The 14,659-nt window shown below is 41.6% G+C and overlaps 1 protein-coding gene across 2 annotated transcripts in view; it reads left to right on the top strand.

Moving 5' to 3' along the window:
* The first annotated feature begins 1,916 nt into the window (after positions 1-1,916).
* The window catches only part of ubtd1b (ubiquitin domain containing 1b), a 32,542-nt gene continuing 19,799 nt past the window's right edge, over positions 1,917-14,659 (top strand). The window contains exons 1-2 of one of the 2 annotated variants that reach the window (XM_084078914.1): positions 1,917-2,281; positions 4,472-4,726. In XM_084078914.1, the coding sequence (XP_083935040.1) occupies positions 4,639-4,726 (88 nt within the window). In that variant the 5' untranslated portion in view covers positions 1,917-2,281; positions 4,472-4,638. Of the gene's footprint in view, positions 2,298-4,471; positions 4,727-14,659 lie in introns of both variants that reach the window. The other variant, XM_084078915.1, reaches the window with a different exon arrangement.

Below are 14,659 nucleotides of genomic sequence, written 5' to 3'. Positions count from 1 at the left end.
ATGTTGGATTTTTAGTTAGAAATCACAATTTGAGAGATTGTTTTAAAACCTGGTGGTGCAACACTCCCTTGTGGCCAGCAGAGGGCATCAGAAGTGCAGACAATTAGCAGGTCCCGTGATCTTTTTGTTCAAGTGTCCCCACACAAGGGGTCCCCATCTCTTTAACCCTATTTTATACTTTGGCTTTTGGAAAATAGCCGATCTACAAGCTCACAGCGAGTTGTGAGCATGAAAATTTGAATAATTCTGAGGATTTTTTAACACAAATCTTCAAATTTTCTCTAATCTTCCCCTGGCATAAAATGTTTTAGATGGGGGTACGTAGACAAAAACATATCATTGTGTGCTTGACATGAAAATGTTTCAGAACCACTGCCTTATTTATATACATGCAGTCCAAATAAAAGTGTGTAGTAAAAGTGCTTTCATTGTGTTGCATGGTGCATGGTATTTACTGAGGAAGCTGTGGTGAGTTGGAGCCAGACAGAGCTTTTAAAAAGGAGGAAGAACAAAACTAAAGTCATACCAGACATTCTTAAAGGTACATTCTATTGGAAAAGTACATATGAATGCCCGGCTAAAGGCCTAAAGCTAGTAGGCTATAGTTTTTAACTAATACATTTGGGATATATTCTAATCATACATTCTTAAATTGATTGTAGATGGACAATATTTCATATGAAACATTCTTACCCCATCATAAATCAATCTCCATTTTACTGTTCATAAACTACTAACATAAACAAGCCTATTTCAGTCCCAAAATGACTTAAAATACAGTTTATGAATGATATAATCCTTCTAGGCTTCTATCAAGAGTACTTTTAACCCATTAAAACTGGGAAAGCAGCTGCGTCATTTTAGATTTTTTTGCGTTGGCTATTCAAAAATAGCAGATCTACAAGCTCACAGCGTGTCACCTCGGGCCAACTGCTATTTTTGATCATTTTTGAAAAATCTTGAAAATCTTTAGAAGGCATTTGTAGAATTGGCCTCAGTCAGGTCTTAATTGGTTTTAATACTTTACTACTGTACTGATACTTTAATACAGTAAATTATTGTCTCCGCCAGGAGACTATGTTTTCGTTCTCGTCCTTTCCGTGTGTCCACCAAGCTAACATTGGTCAAGCTTCACGTGACACGTGACAATATGTTGAAAGGGTGTGCTTTGATTGGCTAGCGAGACGCATGATGAAATAGAGCCCTATGAATAGGTGTGTCACTTCAAAATATCATTTATATCTTTTGAAGTGAGGTAAGACAGGATTAATCAGGAACAGTACTGGCGGAGACCTGTGCTCCGAGGAGCACATTTTCTAGTGTTTCTTTTGTTTTACTACTCATATATGATGTTTTGCATATTATTGTTTGTCTTTACATGTCTTAATCGGTGTCGATGAATTGAATACACAGGACCTCAATGGAAAGAAGCCCTGAGGGCATATCTGGGTTATCCTTTTGTATAGAACTGTACCTCTGTGCTTTTTTTGCAAACTGTTAATAAAAGTATTGAATCAATCAAACTTAACTAAATGCTTCCAACATAGCCCTAGAGCTTTTATTTTGAAATTAATAAAAGATATATATTTTTTATTAATGGAGTAGTTCACCCCAAAAATGACTTATTTCTATCAATGACACTACACACCCCGGTCCCCATGAAGCCTTGTATTCATGGATTTATTTATGTTTTGTCTCATTCCTGAGCCAATAATTTGGGGGGACTCTACCGGAGACTCCGCCGGTCTTCAAATGATTGGCTTAGGAATACGACAAAAAAGAAAGATGTCCATGAATTCAATGCTTCATGGGTCATTTTTTTGGGGTGAACTACTCCTTTAAAAAAATACCTTTACTTTGAAAGTCCACGGTGCCCGGAAACGGAAGTCTCAACGGTGTGTAACGTGACCGTCGCCACTCACTCAGCCAGCCAGTCTTTTCAGAAGAAGAAGAAGGAAGCAGCAAAAAGGAAAAGGGGGGATTTAAAAAAAAAAAGCAAGAGTAAAAAAAAAAATCCTAAAAAAACGACAAGAAACATTCCTAAAACATGTCCCACCGAGGACATTTAGGGGACACCATGCCGGGGGACAGCGGACCGTCGTCCTGCGTGTTGTTGTGAGACACACACAGGGCCGTTTATTATTGGACCGTTAGAGAGAACTTCAAGTGTTTATACTAGGCTAACCTACCGCTAGCCTGTTAGCTTAGCCTGGCCCTGTTAGCCTGTTAGCTGCTAACACCAGCTAGCTCTGGCTGCTACAAACTACTGTCTACCTACCAGGTAATTATCACACAGTGTGGGTGGATGGAAGAAGTATTCGCGTGTTTTACTCAAGTAAATGTCGCGATACTACGCTGTTAAATATACCCTGTTGCAAGTTAAAAGGCCTGTGTTCAAAATGCTACACTTAAATAAAAGTGCAGATGTATTGGCATCGAGATAGACTTATAAGTACCAAAAGTAAAAGTGCTAACATGTTTGAAAATAGCAGATCTACAAGCTCATATTGTGAGCTTGCAGATCTGCTGTTTTCAAATAGCCTAAATGGGGATACAGTGGCTTGTAGATCTGGCTGTAGAGCTTGTAGATCTGCTGTTTTCAAATAGCCTAAACGGGCTTAAAGTGGCTTGTAGATCTGGCTGTATAGCTTGTACATCTGCTGTTTTCAAATGGCCTAAATGGGGTTAAAGTGGCTTGAGTACATGTACTTAGTTACTTTACACCACTGATTATCCTGGCTCGACATTAAAGGCTTGTCCGGGACATGTCTTTAACAATTAAGGACAAGCAGATTATTATGTTGAATATGATCATGTTTATACTGACGCTGATACTCAATGCTAACATCATTAAAAACAGTGCATAGCTATACAGTCTGGATGATACAGACGGGTCTACTACCAGTGGTGGGAAAAGTTCTACATTTCTTAAATTAAGTTAAAGTATCAACACTGCAATGTAGAAATACTAGACTGTAGTAAAAGTCCAGAATTAAAAATGTACTTGAGTTAAGGTACAAGAGAAAATTGGCATCAAAATGTACCTAAAGTACCAAAAGTAGAAAGTAGTCATTATCGCAGAATGCCCCATTTCACAAGTTTTCAAATGTATAACATGTATAAAAATCTTTTGAAAATATCAGATCTATAAGCTCACAATTCATCAGAGCTTGTAGATTGGCTATTTTCAAATTGATGAAATGTATGTAGGGCTGAAGTGATTAATGTATGTTTTGTAGTAATGATAATCAAAATAGTAATTTAACTAAAGTTTTCAAATAATTGTAGTAGACTCGAGGTACAATATTTGCCTCTGAGATGTAGTGGAGTAGAAGTAAAAGTATTGGAAATACTCAAGTAAAGTGAAAAAAAAAACCTCAATTCTACTTGATTCAGTATTTGAGTAAATGCACTTAGTTACTTTATACCAGTGCTGACTTTTTACTCAATGCTAACATCGTTAAACAGTGCATAACTACAGTCTGGATGATACAAATTAGGTCTACCACAGGATATGTTGAAGTGAAGTCCAACTCACCTGTAGACTAAAAGTCTAGTTGGATTTAAAAAGTCTGCTAAAGTCTTGACAAGCTGGCCCGGCTGTTGTAATATTGTCAGCGAAGATGTTCGTAATCGATGCATTTAAGAATATAATTGTAGCCTTTAATCACTTCCATAATGCCATGATTAGGCACTTCCATAATGTCATTATAAGGCGACACATTTTCAAAGATTTTCAAAAGTAGCAGATCTACAAAGACTGGACGCTTTGTGAGCTTGTAGATCGTCTATTTTGGAACATTTATTTAATAGGATTGAAGTAACATCTTCTACAGTAAATTTGGAAAAGCTAAAGCCAATGTATACAAAGTAGACAATAACTAAGAATCTTCAAGAGACACCATTGTATGATGGAATATGGTATGTGGAAGTTCACCTTACCTGGTAAACATCAATGTAAGTTACCTTTACACTACAGTGAGTGTAGAGCAGTGGTTCTCAACCTTTTCAGGCCGCGACCTGCAAAAAGAATCATATTTGAACTGGGGACCCCCCAACATAATCATATTTGAACTGGGGACCCCCCACCCAGACAAGCACTTAGAATTGTAGGAATTGAGGCATTACATTTAATCTGACATGGTTCCACAGATAAATATTGTGAACATAGCAGATCTACAAGCCGTTGCGAGGCGTTGTGAGCTTGTAGATCGGCTATTTTCACAATGTTTGCCTCTCTGGTCTTTTTTCCATTTATTTGTATTTTTTTTTTACATTTTTCACTGTCACCTGGGGACCCCCCCAAAATCATGTGGTGACCTGCCTGGAGGTCCCGACCCACAGGTTGAGAACCGCTGGTGTAGCGGACCTAGCGGTAACCTCCGTTGATGTTTTGCACCGATGCTTTACTCCGAAGATTGTTCCTAAAACGACTAAAAGATATTTAATTTGTGTTCCTGTTTTTCTACAGCTGATTGATCGAGTGCAGCAGATGATCGACAAGCGTCCGGGCCAGCAGCCACTCTTCTCGTAGGCTCTTAAAAAACCAAGCGGTGGCTTTGCGAGGATGACGATGGGGCCCCTGACCAGCTAGTGACCACTGAAGAAGGTTGTTGTGTGAGAACGGTCCAGCTCACCATGGGAGGATGCGTGGGCAGAGAACGAGACGACACGGCGGGCCACGGCTCCTCCAGGAACGGAGGCAGAGGCCACAGAAAACGAGGAGGTAAGAGTTTCAAACACCCCCCACAGCCCGCACCGCAACTTTACCTGATATATCGATGGTTTACACGGTAAAATCCTGCTCAGGCCGATTCTACAAATGCTGTCTAAATCAGTAGCTCTCTCTCGCACTTTTCAAGATTTTTCAGAAATGTTCAAAAATAGCAGATGTACAAGCTCGCAGCGCGGCACGAAGTGACGCGCTGCGAGCTTGTATATCTGCTATTTTTGCATTGCCATCGCAAAAATCTAAAAGTCAGTGGTTCTCAAACTTTATGATTTCAAGGACCACCCATTTGGTGTACATGTTTAGGCCACAGACCCCATAACTCTTGATTACACAGATATGTAAAGGTCCATGTGGTTTCTAACCATCAACAATTTAGCTGTTGGAACCCTCGGGGGGGTCCCCGGACCCCACTTTGAGAACCACCGCTGTACGTTTTTTATGTCCTACCCGTACCCGGGGTTTGAACCCAAGTCTCCCGCCTGAGAGACCAGACCTGTTTAGGGGGGGAACGTAAACATCAAGGCTTCCCCCGAAAAAGAGTTCTACACCTAAACATTTGCCTGAATGTTATGCCTTATTCTGTGTATCCCTCCCAGGCTCATCTAGTGCAGTGGTTTTCAACCCATCAAGGTCCATTATTTATTTGGCATTTGAGCCGCGGAACCACCATTTGATGAGATTTAGCCACTCAGATCCAAAACTTAGAATATTTTGAATAATATCGTTGGATAAGATTTTGTCCACAACTCCATGCTGTATTGATGTTGGTACCATAGGAGAGATAGCAGGCAAATGTTGATCAAAAGAACAATCCTTCTACATTCTCTAAGTTAGTGGACTTCTTTTAAATTAAGTAATGCAGATGTTTAACAATAATTTAACTCTTCAGAGAGTTAAAAGATCTAATAAGGGTCCATTTGGTTACCAACTCTTCCGTCATTAAGCTGGGGACCAACCTGGCACCTCCTCAAGGACCACTCGTTGAGAACCACTGATCTAGTACTGATCATGTCCCCTCCTCCTTTTTTTTTAAAGACACCGCTGCATAACTGCCAGAAACGATGTTGTCAAAAAAGTCACATATATCGATCTATCCAGTGTCTGTATATATTTGGTCAGGTTCCATTATTGAAATCAGAAGAAGGTCTTCCGGTTATTTATTGTGATGTCTTTTTCCAAATCACCAAGTCAGAATTTCTACCAACACTCACTTATCTCCGACACCTTAGGCTGAAGTGCTTAATCGGCTTCATCAAGCTTATGTGTCTCGTGTAGATCGGCTATCTTGGGGCGTGCGACACCGCCGTACGACGGAGCATACATTAAGCATTAATGTCCACAGGCCATACTGCATCCTACAGTTCGGTTTGTCACTTTATCTACTGTACTGTCTTTCTCAACCAGCTGGGTCTTTGAAATGGAGCAGGACCATGGTATGGTGTTTGTTTACCTACCAAAGTGTCTGGACAGAGTGGACAAACATGTACAGTATTAGCATTTGGCTTGTGGCTGGCATCGAAATCAGTTGGATATATCGTGTTTTTAAAACACACCATGTCAGCCTTCAGTGGGTTTGTTGGTGTGCCATATTGCCCTGGTATTAACCCATTAAGACCTGAGGCAATTCTTGATTTTTTTTGTTGTTGAAAAAAATCTAAAAAAATGTTTTTCAAGATTTTTCAAAAATAGCAGATATACAAGCTCATAGCGCGGCACTCGGTGCCGCGCTATGAGCTTGTATATCTGCTATTATTGAATAGCCAAATAAATCTAAAGTGACACAGATGCGTTCCAGGTCATAATGCGTTAAACCAGGAAGACGGTGCAGTTATTATATATAATTATTTATTCTTGTATGTCCAAAACGGTTACTTTTCAGGAAATGGATCAGATGTAGTTAGTCTGTCTGTCTGTCAATGCTTTTTATTGGTTCTACATTCATAAAAACCACACACTTAACCACTTAAACTTTCAAAATGTTTCGAATATAGCAAAAATAGCAGATCTACAAACTCAAAACGTGTTGTATAGCGATGCATCGTGAGCTTGTAAATCCCTATTTCTTTGCGCGACACTGTCATACGATGAACCAGGGCATTGATTTACAAAAAACGTTGAAATATGGAGACGGAAGGTTTCTGCCCCGACAGCCGCACACACTATACAGGATGAGACAGAGACATCACAGTGCTTCCTCTTTACCAGACAGCAGTGTTTACATCACTCTCGGGTGAGACAATGTTTGGAGAGAGAGGTTTTGTTAAGAAAGCGTTACTCATTATCCCACGTAAAACCCGGCGCTGCGTGGAAGCGTGCACCCTGCTGGAACCGTGACGCGCTATTTGTGACCCGGGGCAGGGCGTTGCGCTATGTGAAGTCTTTTTTTTCCCCTTTTTTTAAGTGCTGGTTGCTCCGGCTCGCCATGACTCAACTCACTCGGTCATTAGTCTCCTTTGGGGGGGAAACTTCAGTTCAGGTCCATTAGCTACTTTACCTTGACCTGAGATACCGTTCCTCTGAAGATAAACATTGGCACGCCGCCATATTTTGCTAGTTTTTTTTTTATACCTTTGGCCCTTGATAGTGACAAGATGGAATGTTGATAGCTTTGGCGAGTCACTTGGCGAGGGCAAACTATAGATTTGTAGAGACGTATTGGAGTGATGTGGCCGCCCAGGGAGTCGAGCAGACGAGAGTTGGCACAAGGTTGTTGTGTTTCCTCATTGTTAATCATCATAACACCAGGTGGGGGCGGGGCGTTCCACACAACCCGTGATGCTGAAATTTACCACGGACCTCCTTGTTATATTAACAGGCTTCACACCTCTGTGTGATAGTCTGTCGTGCACGTGTGTCCACACGAGTAGCACTTGTTATGCATGCATACATGCATAACATGGGGATCTTAATAAACTCAATAGCTGGGAAATGGTGGCTGGTTACCTGCCCAAGCAGCAGGTAAACTTTGTGTAGACTCTTACGTCGTCAATTCCAGTCATCATTTCCTGTGACTTTGAGGGTCTGATTCGGTTAGCATGTCCGGGCTTTGCCAGAGAAAAAGACAGTTAAACCTCTGCCCGGCTGGGCTGTAACGGACGTCCGTGTTTAGTCTCGAGGAGGTCTGTGGTTGGTCAATTGTCTTATCATACATTCATTTATTTATTTTTGTCCTAGGTGGTCCTCTACCACTTAAACTATACTTAGTTGACCGTATTCCTCCATTGCCGACTAGGCCCCCCCCTAATGCTCACCCCACGTCACGTTGCGACGTGCGGTGAGCTTGTAAATCTGCCATTTCCCGCTGAATGTTCACCCCAGAATAGGGACACTTTAGGGTTCACGTTAACAACTTTCCCCCAGATGTCTAAGATACCTTATCTAATGGCGTGGTTAATGAGAGACTGAGACGCTGTGCAGTTCACCAGTCACGGGCCCGGAAAGCATAGCACTGTTTGACTGGTGGTAATTCCCCCACCCTGATACGTATCAACAACAGACACTCCCTGCTCAGCCCCAGCCAGGCCCTCGGTGACGAGGACAGGCTCCGTCATGTCCTGCCCCGCTGCCAGCATCATTTTACATTGTTGGCATTTGACTGACTGGGTTCTTCTCCCAGAGATAGTTGTTGGAAAGAGTGAGCAACATGTCATTACAGTCTGGCTCCAGTGTCTTGGTCAAGTGTAGGGGTGCAGCAGTTACTTGAACTAATCAGTTTAATCAATTATATATATTTTTTTAAAGTATCAATAATCGATAATTTTATGAAATAATGGATTTAATAATAATCCAACCACGTTTCAGGTGTGACGATTATGGATGAAAAAATATTTTGTGAAAATAGCCGGTCTACAAGCTCACAACGTGTCGTGACTTGTGCATGTGACACGCTTGTGTGCGCTTGTAGATCTGACTAGTTTCACTATTTTTGCGTAACACTGAAGTATACACATAGGGACACAAATAGGACTTGAGTGGTTAATTGATTTGAATCGTTCATACCTAAAACATTTGAAAAAATATGTATATATTTAAAAAATACATGCTTCTCAAATAATAGTTTTAGTGATGTCACATGTAATGAGAATTTTGCTTCACCGAAGTGTGAAGGGGAAGTGTCTTGGTTCCATTATTATAAGAAAAATGATTCACAGAACTACACTGTGCTCCATTACCAGGAACCCAGATCCTTTGCTACGCAGTAAAAATCCTCATTGTTAATTTATCCATATGCAACTCTTGAGAGCGTAGTACAAATGTAACCAAATGGACCCATAAACTGCAATCCAGAACTTATAATGAATAAAATCAGGGGTCTTCAACAGGAGGCCACCAAATCTTTGTGAGATAGGGACTTATTTAAAGCGCTTAAGTCCTTAAATTGTAACTTTACTGTAATTTGGGGACCACCCCAAAATCATGTTGGGGTCCCGACCCACAGGTTGAAAAGCACTTTTCTATTTGACCAGGTAGTTTGAACTGCACTGACCAGGAGGTCAGCTGAGCTCTATAGTCACAGATTGTAATTAGATGGATGCAGTGAAAAGCAGCAGCTCGTTGCCCCCAGGACCCGAGTTCACTGCTGACCCCTCTGCTCTGCGTCACACACACACCGCATGACAGTAGTTGTCAAACGTTTTCATGCCAAGGACCCCCAAATTGACGTGTATTTGGCCGCGGACCCCCATCCGAAAACAGTTTTGTCCCAGGGACCCTCAGATGGGGAGGTTTGTGTAAAAGTTGAAGATTTTTCAAAAATAGTCAAGGTAACAAACTTTTCTGGGGACCCCCTGAAACCCCTCCCAGGGAACTGGGGGTCCCCGGACCCCACTTTGAGAACTGCTGTATGACTCAGGCAGATTAGATGTGTCGGAGCACCGTTTCTCAACGTCGGATCTGGGGATCACCGGGGCTAAGGGTCCCCGTTTACTTTGGACCTTTAGTCTGTGGCCAAAAATGAAAAATGAATCATTTTTGTTGTTTGGTTGCTATATCAGTGGCGCTCAAACGTTTTACATGTCATGGACCCCCAAAATTATATGTATTTGGCTGCGGACCCCCATCTCAAAATATTTTGTTCCAGGGACCCCCAGAAGCAAATATTGGAGATAAAAATGTTATATTATAAAAAATATATACATATTGAAAGATTTTCACAAATTTTCAATATCTCAAGCTCAGATATACAAGCTCAGAAATACAAGCTCAGATATACAATCTCATAGCACGGCACTCTGTGCCTTGCTATGAGCTTGTATATCTGCTATTTTTGAATAGCCAAAGAAATCTTAAAATGACACCGACGCTTAATTAAAAACACAGGCTTTTACAGTGTGTAGATTGGGGTCCCACAGGAAAAATAAAATAAAACCTGTGGTCTGAAAAGTCTGTGGCCTACTAATGCATATCAAACTGGGGGTTCTTGAAATAAATAAAAAAAGGGTTGAGAATCACTGTACTAAACTGCTACTGTAAAATGCTCAGTGCTTATTGAACTCAATGTTTGTTTACAGACCGCTTAAGGGTCCCATTTATTTTGGGCCGCAGACCCGGCGTTGCGAACCGCCGGTGCATCAGAGGGCCATGTGAGGAGGAGGAAAAAGGTCAAAGTTAATATAGGGAGCCATGTGCCCGCCTCATTTCTCATAAATATGGGTTAGAGGGTTTTACACTGGGTTGTCGAGCTCTTCTCATCTTTCCTGGAAGTAAAACAAAATAAGTAGGTTATTGTTTGACTCTTGTCAGGCATTCAGGGTTGACTGAGGTTGATGTTGGAGGGCTGGTTTCAGGTCTTGTTTTGATCTAGGGCATTAAGTTCTCTCAACCTTTTTCTGGGTCAGCAAGGCCCACTTGAAAATCTTAACCCATTAAGACCTGAGGCGATTATTAAAAAGGTTTTCTAAATCCAAACAGTTTTTTTTTTTTAAGTGAAGATTTTTCAAAAATAGCAGATCTACAAGCTCATAATGTGGCACTCGGTGCCGCGCTATGAGCTTATATATCTGCTATTTTTGAATAGCCAAAGAAATCTAAAGTGACACAGATGCGTTCCAGGTCTTAAAGCGGCCCACCCATCTGACCACTTAGCTGTTATGTTATGGAGATCTTTATTTTAAAATAGTGCCCCAAGTGTAGTGTAATTTGTCCACAAAAAAATGAGAAGAAACAAATGTGTTTGGGTTGAAGACTCGATTTCACCAGCTGTACAATATTAGAACACATTTCCTTCTGTTTAGGCTGTTTGATACCATTGAGACTTTTTTTGTTAAGTGGTCAGATGTGTGGGCCTACATGCATTTTCAGAGCATGTTTTATTTTAATGATCAGTCAAATCGATAGTGCTCCTGCTTGGACCAGTGGAACGAACGTATTGTATACGTTTATTTACCGCAATGCATTTGCGGTAATGCGCAAAATGTTTTTAAAGAAAAAATGTGAAGACGTTTTTTTCCCCCCTTTTTATATTAATGTTATATTATCAATAGTGTTTTGCCAGTTACTTGTGGGGGGAGGGGCACATATCTAGCAATATCCTTGCGGTTGAGAATCACTGATCTACGCTTGCTTTTAAATCGGGAATCTGTGCCGGCGGCCGGAATCAAACGGGCCCTGCTGCATGTGAAAGTCACCCTGGCCACCAAAACAGACACAGGACAGGGACAGGGAGCCGGCCGGGCGGGTTGGCTCAGCTGGTTAATAGGCTGGAAGGTTTGTCAAAAATAGCAACACGGCGGATCTGAGAAGGGAGTTTGGCAGTCCCACGCACGGAGGCTGAGCTGCTACTTTCCTGGAGTTTTATCTTTGGTTGCAGAGCGCTGAGGGCTGTGGTTTTGCGCTGGTGATAAGATTGACAATTAAAGGGCCGAGACTATCGTGTGTGTGACGACTATGTGTGTTTTGTGTGAATAAGCCTGTGTGTGTGTGTGTGTGTGTGTGTGTGTGTGTGTGTGTGTGTGTGTGTGTGTGTGTGTGTGTGTGTGTGTGTGTGTGTGTGTGTGTGTGTGTGTGTGTGTGTGTGTGTGTGTGTGTGTGTGTGTGTGTGTGTGTGTGTGTGTGTGTATGTGTGCATATTATTATACTTGTGTGAGGGCCAAATATCCCCGCAAGTATAGTAGAATTTGAGATGTAGACATTGTGACATTGTCACAAGAGAAGTGGTTGTTTTATGGTTTAAACATATTTTTAGAGTGAGGCTTACAACAATTAGGAAAAGATTCCGGTAGGCTTTAGAAATATAGGCATTTAGATATCAGGGTTTAGGGGTTAAAATTGGGGTTATGCCTGTTTTTATATTTAATTGCACGATGGTGTTGCGCGCCGAAAACATCCGATCTACAAACTCACAGAGATGTGAAGCAGGGACCCCCTCTATATTGTGGTTTCAGATTAAACTTTTTTTGTTTTTTACTTGGTCTGCTCTTTTTTCCCTCTACACCTTATACCGCTTTGCCAAAAAATAGCCGATCTACAAGCTCACAACGCCTCGCGCTGCGAGGCGTTGTGAGCTTGTAGATCGGCTATTTTTGGCTAAAGTTCTAGGGATGCTAGGGTTCAAGTGGTTAATAAAAAAAAATCTTATCAAACAAAGATTTGGCGGTCCCCGCTGTAGTAACTCTGAGGACCCCCTAGGTTGTGAAAACATGAAGAAAAAAAGAAGTAACAATTCTGTTCATAAAATCAGCGTCCTAAAATGTTGCCGTCCTCACAAGTATAGTCATATAAACCTGCATGCAAACGCGATTCTGGGAAATTGCACAGTAGCGGGTTGATGTGTGTGTGTGTGTGTGTGGGGTGGTGTGTTTTCTCTCACCAGTCATAGCATTTGCTCATCCACAGTTAAACAGTACACATGTCTGCAGGACAGTGTTGACATATTATTTGGCTCCGGACCAGCACGGCCTCAGGGAGAGAGAGAGACAATGTCCTCGTTTTAACGGCATCACATTGGAAAATGTATAAAAGCCTGTGGTGGAAAGTAACCTAGTACATATACTCAAGTACTGTACTTGAGTACAATTTTGAGGTATCTTTACTTTACTAGAGTACTTAAAATGTTCAATAATTTTACTTCTACTCCATGACATCTCAAAGGCAACTATATTGTACTCTTACTCCACTAAAATGATTTGAAAACTTTAGTTACTAGTTAGTTACATAGCCGATCCACAAGCTCACAATGCGTTGTAAGCTTGTAGATCTGCTATTTTCAAAGGATTTGTATACATATGAAAACTTGTGAAATGGGACCTTCTGCATAATACCATACCTGTAACAGACTATTTCTACAGTAGGGTATTGATACTTGTTACTTAGGTAAAAAAAAGAATGTAGTACTTCTTCCATCACTGATAAAAGCTGACCCCAGGCCTGCAGGCCCCAGGAAACACCCAGGCTTTTTATTTGTCTTGTGGGAGTGATGAAAAGACGTAAGGTGAATGACGTGGTGAAGGTGAAATGCACATCGGCAAGGCATTACGCAGTACTGCTCAATGTCTTTTGTTTTAATGACCCAAAAAAAAAACACTATTCAAAACGACAACATTCACTAATGTGGTCTGTTGTTGTGGGTTTTGTCGTTTTTTTTGGGCCTTCAAGTTCAGCCGGCGACGGACAAAGCGGCCTGTGCCGTTTAAGCTCTCGCTATGTTTACGACCAGCCTTCATAAACACTTCGTCTCCCCATGCCTGAGCTCATGCTCCTCCGCCGTAACCTCAAATCATGGAGCAACTTCTGCTTTTTTACAGGCCCCGTGTGACGAAAACGCCCTGCCTGTTGCTTCATACTTTCTGTAATGCTTAAGCTGAGGTTTTTATGAAAGCAAGAACAGACGGGGGGAAAGATATCCCCCCCCCCCCCCCTCTCCCCTCCCCCACCCCAGCGGACGTTGGGTGAAGAACAGAAGAGTCGCGAAAGAACAAGAGACCAAAATTATTTATTAACCCATTGAGACCTGAAGCCGATTCTATGTCTCCTAAATCTCAAGTTTTCTGAAAAACGTATGTTTCTATATCAGTGGTGCTCAATCTTTTTCATGTCAAGGACCCCCAAAATGATATGTATTTGGCCGCGGACCCCATCAAAATATTTTGTTCCAGGGACCCCCAGAAACAAAGATTTGAGTTAAAAATGTTCGCCTTAAAAATATATATATTCAAAGATTTGCACACATTTTCATGATTTTTCAAAAATAGCAGATCTATAAGCTCGTAGCGCGGCACTCGGTGCCGCGCTATGAGCTTGTATATCTGCTATTTTTGAATAGCCCAAAGTGTGAAACAATGTTTTTTTAGCTCAAATCTAAAAATGAGACAGTTCCAGGTCTCAATGGGTTAAGACGAGTATTATAGGAACAAGGCCCTTCAGTCCCTCCACATCTGTTCCACGTTGATTACCGATGCTACTTGGCGAAATCAAATAATCTACGGCACAGGGGCTGTCTTTGTAATACAAGCTGGTCAATTACGGTTTTGTCGTCTTCTTTGTGTCGTTTCACATGTACAGTACCTAGAACATTCAATTATTTGCATCTCACGGACAACAGCAGACCTTGTAACTGCCGACTCGTGGGAACTGGGGGAAGCATTTTCCACAAAAGAATTCCACCCGCAATAAACTGTAAGTTAAGTTTAGAAGTGTTAAACGTCCCACTGAAATGCGTACTTGCTGAACCGCTGCTGTTGTCCAAGCAACACTTAAAAAATATGCATTTTGCCAGTTGTAGATCATTTGTTTAGTTTCTCAATAGGCTATAGCAGTTGTTTTTCTCCTTCTATAACATTCACCAAATAATCATCTAGGACGTAGAGCGGCCGCTTGGGAAACGGAAGGTTCTCGGTTTCATCCCCGGCTCCCGCTGCGTTACTGTCGGAAGTGTCCTTGAGCAAGACACTGAACCCCTAACTGCTCCCGATGGGCAGGTTAATGCTCCGT

This window comes from Gymnoscopelus microlampas, assembly GCF_963454915.1.
Source record: "Gymnoscopelus microlampas genome assembly, chromosome: 14".
In the NCBI taxonomy this organism is placed as follows: domain Eukaryota; kingdom Metazoa; phylum Chordata; class Actinopteri; order Myctophiformes; family Myctophidae; genus Gymnoscopelus; species Gymnoscopelus microlampas.
The sequence above is the reverse complement of the archived record's forward strand: the minus strand, read 5'-3'. Positions and strand labels throughout refer to the sequence as shown.